The sequence below is a fragment of the Telmatherina bonti genome, assembly GCF_933228915.1.
Source record: "Telmatherina bonti genome assembly, chromosome: 6".
Taxonomy (NCBI): domain Eukaryota; kingdom Metazoa; phylum Chordata; class Actinopteri; order Atheriniformes; family Telmatherinidae; genus Telmatherina; species Telmatherina bonti.
Window position 1 is genome coordinate 6,069,161 of NC_136624.1, and position 10,999 is coordinate 6,080,159.

The window sequence follows — 10,999 nt, forward strand, 5'->3', positions numbered from 1 at the left end:
ATTAAAGGGCAGCATGGCTTTACCAACTATGCTGTGTGAGTGCACTTTATGTTGCACTGTTATGTTTGTATCTAATCTGTCGGTTAACCCCCCCCCCCGTGATCGTGGACTGTCGGGAAGATGGAGCTGGTTTGTTCAGGTCTTAGTTTCCCAGACGGGGAAACTGCAGTCGATGGTTGTGTTTTAAGTGCAGATGGAAGCTCTTTGTATTGACATGTTTAGTTAATATTGTCTTAAAACAAATGCGGCACTCGCTCACTCTCACCCAAAGTGAGCGAGAGAGAAAAGAAAGACCAATGAAATTTATTGCGTGCATTTTTTCTTGTCATGCGAATAATTGACTTCATGCTTATTGTGACAGGCCTAATGTGGAGTTTCCATGTTCTCCCCGTGTATCCATGGGTTCTCTCCGGGTTCTCCGACTTCCTCCCACCATCCAAAGACATGCATGTTTCATTTAACTGGTTGCTCTAAATCCCAGGTGTCAGACTCCAGTCCTCCAGGGCCGGTATCCTGCAGGTGTCTGTTGTCTCCATGCTCCAACACACCTGACCAAAATTGATAAACAGGTTGACAAGAAACTTCTGGATCCATTTGTTTTGAATCAGCTGTGTTGGTGGAGGGAAACAACAAAAACCTGCCAGATATCGGCCCTCGAGGACAGGAGTTGGACACCCCTGCTGTAGATTGTCCCTCGGAGGGAGTGGTTGTTTGTCTCTCTGTGTGGCGATGGACTGGTGACCTGTCCAGGTGTACCCCGCCTCCCACCCAATAATGGCTGGAACAGACTGGATGTGTCCTATCTTTTATATCTTTTTAATCTTTCTGACTTCACAGTTGTGAATTTGTTTTGTATGATGAGGCGACGGAGTTCAGCTGTTCAGGTTTTGCTTTGGCCCAGCCGGTCAGGAGATGAAATTTCAGGCGTTTTTCTTAGTTTTGGTTTCCTGTTTTTATTTTGTAGTTTTTTCCGTCTCCGTGCCTTGTTTCCTGTGTCGCCTTTGTTCATAGTTTCCACCTGGTCTCGTTAGTTTCATTCACTACACCTGTTTCGTGTTTGGTTTCCCAGTATTTGTAGCCCTTTGTTTCACTTCCGTTTGCTGATTCATTGTGTTCGCTTCAGTTCAGTTCAGTTCTGCGAATAAAGATTCTTTATTCAGCATTCCTGGGTCTGTTCCTGCATTTGGGTCCTCACTTCCACCAAACCCTGACTCAGTCATGTGAGAAATAAACTGTCAAACCTTAAACCTTAACTTTATCCTACTGGCAGTGTGTATCGTTGACAATGCGCCGATTAGATAGTATCACAATAAAAGGCAATGATACGATATATTTCAATACTTAAAGACAATATGAGAATTTGATGGTAATAAAACTTGGACAGCCGTTACATGCTTGGCATCAACTTACTAAATAGGAACAAAGATATTTAGATTTCACTACAGACGAAACATAAACACTATGTATATAAAAAAATGAAATCTAAATTAAATCTACCTTATGAAGTAACTTATTAAGTAAAGATCTAAAAAAATTATCCTTGTAGCATTAAACATATCAGTACTTCAGGGCAGCAGAAACAGTCTGTATCTTAATACATAAACATGTAAACAGTTGTTTTACATGATTCATCAACAGATTAAACTTTTACTTTAATCAGTCGGTCGGGTCATGACCTGCATCCAACCCACTGGCCGCATCACCCCTCTTATATCCAGCCTCTCTGGCTCCCAGTTCAGAACCACGTGGACTAGAAAAACCTCCTCACCTGCAAAGCTATCCATCTCCACGGATACAGCCCCTCCCAGACCCTTTGCTCAACTTCTGCTGGACTATGAGCTGTCCTCACATCTAGTCTCAGTGCCATGGGTTTCCCTGCCTTCAGCTCGCTTCTCGGCATCCACCCACCCACCCACCCACACATACACCCACACACCACGCTGATTGCTGTTTTATTTCTATCTGATGTTAATGTTACTTCTGTTAGCTCATCATCTTGTCTGAATAATATTATCTTCTATGTCATGTTCACATGTACTAAATTCATTCTGTGGACCAGACTGGACCCTCTAGATGGCCGATTTTGGCCCCTGCACCATGTTTAACACCCCCAACTTGTTAAGGTATGTAAACACATAACATCAGTTATTTTATTTAGTTTGCTCAGCAGAAGCAAAGTCACATGACAAGAAGCCAGCCAATGACAACACGTTCTCATCTTTTAGGCAGAAACCATTAATAATGAAGGCAGGTTGTTTGTGTAACGTATGCACAGCTTGATGGAGAAGCATCCCAGAGAGACAGATGTCCGCCTGAAGCAGAAGTCTGTCTCAAATCTCTCCGGAGATCAGAGAAAACGAGCCAGCACCTGAGAGAGACTACAGGGAAATATCCGAGTTCAAAAACACTGCAGCAGCTTCCGAACCAAAACATCACACTGCCTGCTTGCTTTGCCCACAAAATCCAGTTTCCAAAAACCATTAAAAACCATAGACTGTATATAAAAAAAATGGGCAGAGCCTCCATGACGTCATCCATAGGTTTCTGAAGAGCTGAAATGAAGCTCGGTGGGCGGTTCCTACCATCACCATGTTGGCAGCGTCATGCGCGTCGTCTCACCCGGAAAATACAAATATGGGCAAAGAGGTGGAGCTGAGAGGGGGGCTGTGAGCGTCATGGTGGATGGTTGACATCGAGCGAACTCTGAGCTTTCTGTAGCTAAGAGCTGACCGAGCTAACCCCGAGATAACAGTAGCTAACCAGCTAACGGAGGTAAGCGGGCTAAAGCTAAGTCACGTTGTTAACCGGCTAAAAACCGCGGTTGTTCTACGTTCTTCTGACTTGAAGCGGGAGATTGGGTACCTGTCAATCAAAAGGACACGCCCCTAAATATGCCGAACTTTGAGATTAAATTACTTTTAGACGGGCGAGTTAGAAAAAAAAAATTCACACCCCCCACAGTTGTCATGAAGGTAAACCTGACCTATTAAACCTAAAATGGACTTTTGTACCAGGCTGTAAACATGTTTGTTTCTGCTGTAAACATGTTTATTCCTGCTGTAAACATGTTTATTTCTGCTGTGAAGTTGGTCTTTTTAACATGGGACTTTATGGGGATTCGCTCTGTTTTGCAGCCCCTAGTGGATGAAGGGAGAACTGCAGTTTTATGCACTTCCGCATTGGCTTCACTTTTAACCGCCAGAAGCTTCATCCATCTTTCATATACGGTCTATGTTAGAAATAAGCCCATCAAGCACCAACAGTCCACACCTTCTCAGCTTCACCTTCGGCCTCCTACTGCAGATCCCTTCCTCATCAGATAGGACTTTACTCAGTCCTATGATTACTTTACAACTTCACCTTTTCCTCATTTAGTCACTCAGACTAAATGTTACTTGTGTCTCACTTAGACACATATTTCCTCTCAAATTTTCACATTACAGCTCAGATCCACCTTCAGGTTTTCCGTTTTACATCAGCAATAAAAATGTCCTCATCTAACGCTCTTACCTTTCAGGAAGAGTACGACCTTCCCCCACTTCCCTGCATCGAATGGATGGAGCTTTTCCAGTCCCATAAAGGTAATGTTGTAATCTGGGTGGTATACTATGGGCAGACATGTTTCAGGGATGTTGGCATACAAATCAGTATGATGAGGGCTGAAAGAAGAATGAAAAAACATTATCAGTACAGCACCACTGCACTTCATTAGCATGAACTCATTTCCCATAAGCACAACCAGTCAAAAATGAGGTCGTCACCTTTTTTTTCTTTCATTATCTTCTTTCAGGGACATGTTTTTCAGGCATTGCTGTTGTAAACTGGAAACAAAATAAAAAATAATTTAGTTGATTACAATTAAATTACTTCTAAGGACTTAGAAGGCCAAAACACAGCCAGTGTGACGTTTGAAAAAAACTTCGTAAACAGATATTAGTTTACAGGAGCAGGAAAATCCTGGAATTATTATGGAAAACTAGCTTTAACACGCGCATGCGCAGAGACGTCGACTTATTTCAAAGACGCAACAGTGGCATGAATGAGGAGACGTGCAGCCGCGCGCACACAACCGTCTCGGTCTGCTGTTTATTCCGTTTTTTGGCTCTAAATCCCGTCTCGGTTCGGTTCGTGTTTGGACCGGAGAGGAACGCGTCGTGTCGGAGGAAGCGCTAAAAATCCCGGAAGTGTTTGCTAGAAACAGAATCAGGACACAAGTCACCTGCTGCTCTGACGTGGACGGCGTCGTCGATCATCTGGAGCAAAATAACCGGAGCTGTCAGCGTTTTTCTCCGTCACAGTTTTTCAGCTGCAACTGCTTTTCAGTGGCAGAGTTTTAAAACTGCTTTTCATCACACTGTTGACATTGTTCCCGTTTTCCCCTGCGCCACGTACGTACGCTACGCAGACTACGTACGTACGATACGTAGATTACGTACGTACGCTGCGTAACTGCGTACGTGTGCACCGAGTCACACAGAGAAGCAGCTTCTCGATGAGCAGCAGAGGCGATTCTGGGTCTCTTGGGGCCGCGGGCAAAACTTCACCACGGCCCTTCCAATCATTCATCACTTTTAAATATTAATTTAAAAAAAAGAAGAAGAAAAAACAAGTCAATCCTATCGAATTACTAAAATTAATGTTCTTTAGCATAGCTGGGACTTCTCTTTAACAATAATCTATTTAATTGTTTACTATTTTCAATAAACAGTTAATATGATTTATTAACTTATCAGAAGATGAGACCTGGTAGGGTCACCCATGGCAAATAGGTGTCTAGGGGAGGGACCAGACCAAGCACGGCTCATAGACCCCTATGATGATGACCAACCTGGGCATGAATGTTCCCTTGCCCGGACGCGGGTTACTGGGACCCCCCTCTGGAGCCAGGCCTGGAGGCGGGGTACGAGAGCGAGCGTCTGGTGGCCGGGCCTTCGCCCATGGGGCCCGGTCGGGCTCAGCCCGAAAGGGTTACATGGGCCCCACCTCCCGTGGGCTCACCATCTGCGGGAGGAGCCGTAGGGGTCGGGTGCAAAGTGAGCTGGGCGGCAGCAAGGGGCGGGGACCCTGGCGGTCCGATCCCCGGCTGCAGAAGCTGGCTCTAGGGACGTGGAACGTCACCTCTCTGGTGGGGAAGGAGCCTGAGCTTGTGCGCGAGGTTGAGCGGTTCCGACTAGATATAGTTGGACTTACCTCGACGCATGGCTTGGGCTCTGGAACCAGTACCCTCGAGAGGGGCTGGACCTTCTTCCACTCTGGAGTTGCTCATGGTGAGAGGCGCCGAGCAGGTGTGGGCATTCTCATCAGCCCCCAGCTTGGTGCCTGCACGTTGGGGTTTACCCCGGTGGATGAAAGGGTAGTTTCCCTCCGCCTCCGGGTGGGGGGGGACGGGTCCTGACTGTTGTCTGTGCTTATGCACCGAACAGCAGTTCAGAGTACCCACCCTTTCTAGAGTCCTTGGAGGGAGTGCTGGAGGGTGCTCCTTCTGGGGACTCCATTGTTCTGCTGGGGGACTTCAATGCTCACGTGGGCAATGACAGTGAGACCTGGAGGGGAGTGATTGGGAGGCATGGTCCCCCCCCTCTGAACCCAAATGGTGTTTTGTTATTGGACTTCTGTGCTCGTCATGGATTGTCTATAACGAACACCATGTTCCAGCATAAGAGTGTCCATATGTACACCTGGCATCAGGATTCCCTGGGCCGCAGTTCAATGATCGACTTTGTAGTCGTATCGTCGGACCTACGGCCACATGCCTTGGACACTCGGGTGAAGAGGGGGGCGGAGCTGTCAACTGATCACCACCTGGTGGTGAGTTGGCTCAGATGGTGGGGGAGGAAGCCGGTCAGAGCTGGCAGGCCCAAACGTGTTGTGAGGGTCTGCTGGGAACGTCTGGCTGAGTCCCCTGTCAGAGCGAGCTTCAACTCCCACCTTCAGCAGAGCTTCGAACATGTCCCGGGTGAGGCGGGGGACATTGAGTCCGAATGGGCTGTGTTCCGTGCCTCTATTGCCGAGGCGGCCAGCCGGAGCTGTGGCTGTAAGGTCGTTGGTGCCTGTCGTGGCGGTAATCCCAGGACTCGTTGGTGGACACCAGCAGTGAGGGATGCCGTCAAGCTGAAGAAGGAGTCCTGTCGGGCCTTCTCAGGCATGGGAGGAGTTCGGCGAGGCCATGGAGAAAGACTTCCGGACGGCTTCGAGGAGATTCTGGTCCACCATCCGGCGGCTCAGGGGGGGGAAGCAGTGCTCCATCAATACTGTGTACAGTGGAGGTGGGGAGCTGCTGACCTCAACTCGGGACATTGTGGGTCGGTGGAAGGAATACTTCAAAGACCTCCTCAATCCTACCAACACGTCTTCCCATGAGGAAGCAGAGCTGGTGGACTCAGGGGTGGACTCTCCTATCTCTGGGGCTGAAGTCGCTGAGGTGGTCAAAAAGCTCCTTGGCGGCAAGGCCCCGGGGGTGGATGAGATCCGCCCGGAGTTCCTTAAGGCTCTGGATGCTATGGGGCTGTCCTGGCTGACACGCCTCTGCAGCATCGCATGGACATCGGGGGCAGTGCCGCTGGATTGGCAGACTGGGGTGGTGGTCCCCCTTTTTAAGAAAGGGGACCGGAGGGTGTGTTCCAGTTACAGGGGAATCACACTCCTCAGCCTCCCTGGTAAGGTCTATTCAGGGGTCCTGGAGAGGAGGGTCCACCGGATAGTCGAATCCCGGATTGAGGAGGAGCAGTGTGGTTTTCGTCCTGGTTGCAGAACAGTGGACCAGCTCTATACCCTCTCTGGGGGGGGCATGGGAGCCCAACCAGTCTACATGTGCTTTGTGGACCTGGAGAAGGCATTCGACCGTGTCCCCCGGGGGCTCCTGTGGGGGGTACTCCGGGAGTATGGGGTACCGGACCCCCTTGTATGAACTGTCCGGTCCCTGTACGACAGGTGTCAGAGCTTGGTCCGCATTGCCGGTAGTAAGTCGGATTCGTTTCCGGTGAGGGTTGGACTCCGCCAAGGCTGCCCTTTATCACCGATTCTGTTCATAACTTATATGGACAGAATTTCTAGGCGCAGCCGAGGTGTTGAGGGGATCCGACTTGGTGGCCTCAGGATTGGGTCCCTGCTTTTGGCGGATGACGTGGTCCTGTTGGCTTCATCTGGTCGTGATCTCCAGCTCTCGCTTGAGCGATTCGCGGCCGAGTGTGAAGCAGCTGGGATGAGAATCAGAATATCTCGGGGTGAGATCGACAGACGGATCGGTGCGGCGTCTGCAGTAATGCGGGCTCTGCGCCGGTCTGTCGTGGTGAAGAAGGAGCTGAGCCAGAAGGCGAAGCTCTCGATTTATCAGTCGATCTACGTTCCTACCCTCACCTATGGTCATGAGCTGTGGGTCGTGACCGAAAGAACGAGATCTCGTATACAGGCGGCTGAAATGAGTTTCCTCCGCAGGGTGGCCGGGCTCTCCCTTAGAGATAGGGTGAGGAGCTCAGTCATCCGGGAGGGGCTCAGAGTAGAGCCGCTGCTCCTTCGCATCGAGAGGAACCAGTTGAGGTGGCTCGGGCATCTGATCAGGATGCCTCCTGGACCTCCCTGGTGAGGTGTTCCAGGCACGTCCCTCGGGGAGGAGACCACGGGGAAGACCCAGGACACGCTGGAGGGATTATATCTCTCGGCTGACCTGAAAACATCTTGGGATCCCCCCCGCAGAGTTGGCAAATGTGGCTGGGGAGAGGCAAGTCTGGGCTCCCCTGCTTAGGCTGCTGCCCCCGCGACCCGACCCCGGATAAGCGGCAGAAGATGGATGGATGGATGGAAGATGAGACTACACTCTGAGATGTGATTTATGACTCTACAGGACATGTAAGAGAAATAAAACCTTCACACCACTTGGGCTAGTGTTTCTATGTTGTACCTATTATAAGGCTTAATTACTTCCACCCATGAGCCATTATCCAGATTTCTTGGCTAGAACTTCGGTAATGAAACAGAATTTCAGTTGCTGTTTTTCTTTAAGTTTGTTTCTACTTCAGAAAAGTAGCTTTTCCAGGCCATAAGTCATAGTCAGGTTCTAGATATGTTGTTTCCCTTTCAACTTTTTTTGCCACAGAGAATCACTGGCTTCCAACCAAAGACCCTCTCCATTTACCCTGGCTTGGGATCGCCCGCAGAGCACACCTGTTTCCCCCTCAGGGTGGCAGAGTAGGTAGGGGAGCAGGACTCTGCATCTGTTACCATGGTAACTGTCAAAGTGTTCATGACAGCCCCCATTTTTCTGATGATAAAAGCTGAGCGACACTGGGGGTCTGTTGTTGTAGAATAGAGCAGCACAATATAAGGTTCCGTCAACACACTGCACATGTGTGCAATGTCGCAGGTCCTGTGATGTCGAAGGCAAATGACTACAACACGCTCTCATCACTTTCAAGGGAAGCTGATACACAGGCTGTTATTCACAAACTATTGTGGTAAAACACAAGTCATGTTTGCACATGACAGAATGAAATACGTTTTTGAGACCTAGCACAGTAAAATATAACAAAACTGACTCAAATACAGGCAAAACTTACTTACATACTTGTAATATTCACAAAAAGAGGTGAGATCAGTGATGATTAATGCCAACAAGACAGCAAGAGTGCAGCTGTTCAAGTCATCTGTTGAAAACTTAGTATCTTTTCATATTGCAATACAGTATAACTGCATGGTTAGAAAAGACTGCAAGCAGTAACTCCAGCAGAAGTTCCCAACAGGTTTTCCAAGACATCAAAGACATATCTTTATCCCAGCAACATTGTGGATCCTAAGTTCCAGAACAGGAGCAACGTTCTGGATACTACCATCCAGAACAGGAACAACATTCTAGATACTACCATCCAGAACAGGAACAACATTCTAGATACTACCATCCAGAACAGGAGCAACATTCTGGATACTACCATCCAGAACAGGAACAACATTCTGGATACTACCATCCAGAACAGGAACAACATTCTAGATACTACTATCCAGAACAGGAACAACAGTCTGGATACTACCATCCAGAACAGGAACAACATTCTAGATACCACCATCCAGAACAGGAATAACATTCTGGATACTACCATCCAGAACAGGAACAACATTCTGGATACTACCATCCAGAACAGGAACAACATTCTGGATACTACCATCCAGAACAGGAACAACATTCTGGATACTACCATCCAGAACAGGAACAACATTCTAGATACCACCATCCAGAACAGGAACAACATTCTGGATACTACCATCCAGAACAGGAACAACATTCTAGATACCACCATCCAGAACAGGAATAACATTCTGGATACTACCATCCAGAACAGGAACAACATTCTGGATACTACCATCCAGAACAGGAACAACATTCTGGATACTACCATCCAGAACAGGAACAACATTCTAGATACCACCATCCAGAACAGGAACAACTTTTAGTCACTGTAACAGAACAAACATGCAACAAAAACCAGAATTTAACCAAGACTGTGGATTTACTGAATCTCATAGTGTTTTATAGAAAATGAATACTGGCTGGAAATCCCTGTATTGAGGAAATGAGCCGCTGTGCTCTCCGAGTGCTTTTATTTAGTTTATTTCATTTGACTATTATAATGTTCGTAGTGTTGATATCCACCTTTCTGATTCATTCTGTGTGTATTGTAGAACCAGCGCCCCTTTTGTTCTTAGCATAGAAGGTAAAACAGATAACATCTGCTGGTTTTGCTGGTTTTGACAGACAGAGGTTCAGTTTGAGATTATTTTAGGCTGAAAGACTCAGAGCTCAGTTTCCTTTCAGTCAGACAATGCCTCCCATTGGCTCAGACTGATGTAAACATCGTCCCATTTCCACAGCCAGGCGCTGATCTCATGAAACTCAGCCGTTATGTTTGCTTTGCTCTCTTTCCAGCTCTCCGTCCTCGTTCCTTAGTGAAACCCAAAGCTCCTGCAGCTTTCTAGTTAGTGTGTCTCACCTCTGCACAGCTGGTCCTACATGGCAGGAAGTGTGTGTCTATGTGTGTGTTGCCAGCATCACCTTTTTAGGACTCCCTCTGGTGTAATCAGCCACCTCATCAGGACCGTCGTCCTGATGGGGACCAGTGAAGTTCAGCCTTCTATCCAAATGTCCAGCTGCAGGATGAAATTATTTGTTAAACTGTGTGTCAGAAAGTACTGCAAGTTGTTTTCATGCAGTTCAATTTCATGATTTCAACAAAGAGTGGAAAGATAATAATGCATTTTATTGATAAAGCACTTTACATTTGTAAAACAGATCTCAAAGTAAAAGAAAAGTTTGAACAATTACAAGAAAATCACTGGGTTAAATAAAACAAACAGTAAAAACAAGTAAAATTCAAGATAAATACATCCTGCCGATGTACTCAAGAATAAAAAAGATTTGAAACAAAATTTCAGGTAGAAAAAGTTTCACAAAGTTGTTGGATGTTCTATTCAATTCTGCAGTTTAGCAGACGCTTTTATCCAAAGCAACTGAAATACACACTCATGGCCTGAAAGGCACATCAGGGGAAACTTAGGGTTCAGTATCTTACCAAGAATACTTTGGCTGATAGTCAGGAGAAGCCTGGAATCAAACTCCCAACTTTCCAGTTCCAGGCCAACTGCTCTTCCTCCTCAGCCATTGTATTCAAACAGGGGTCAAGTTTGACTCTGAGGTTTTTACGGAGCTGATGGTCTCAGTTTGATTGCTATTTAGCTGGAAAAAGCTGCTGGTTCAGGTCTTTATCTCCTCCAGGCGGGTTGGGAGGGCTGGCGGTTGCTGAGGAGGTGGTCTCTGTGCTGAGGCTGAGATGCATATCATCAGCAATCAATGCTAACAATGTAGCCCAGGGAAAGCATGTAGATGGTAAAGAGGATCCAGGAACTGACCCTTGAGGGACTCCACAGGGATCCTCCATATAGCTGCAATCTCAAAAATGTTCCTGGTGTTCAAAATTCAAATAAAATGTTTGCAGGTATGACGTCTCAGTTCTTT

The 10,999-nt window shown here is 47.2% G+C and overlaps 1 protein-coding gene across 2 annotated transcripts in view; it reads right to left on the reverse strand.

Moving 5' to 3' along the window:
• hdac11 (histone deacetylase 11) overlaps nt 1-4,374 on the reverse strand; it is a 35,210-nt gene extending 30,836 nt beyond the window's left edge. Inside the window, exons 1-3 of one of the 2 annotated variants that reach the window (XM_079242583.1) lie at nt 4,220-4,374; nt 3,762-3,821; nt 3,511-3,659 (exon numbers count right to left, since the gene is read on the reverse strand). In XM_079242583.1, coding sequence (XP_079098709.1) covers nt 3,511-3,659; nt 3,762-3,796 — 184 coding nt within the window. In that variant the 5' untranslated portion in view covers nt 3,797-3,821; nt 4,220-4,374. Of the gene's footprint in view, nt 1-3,510; nt 3,660-3,761; nt 4,130-4,219 lie in introns of those variants that run through there. The other variant, XM_079242584.1, reaches the window with a different exon arrangement.
• Nucleotides 4,375-10,999: the final 6,625 nt, after the last annotated feature.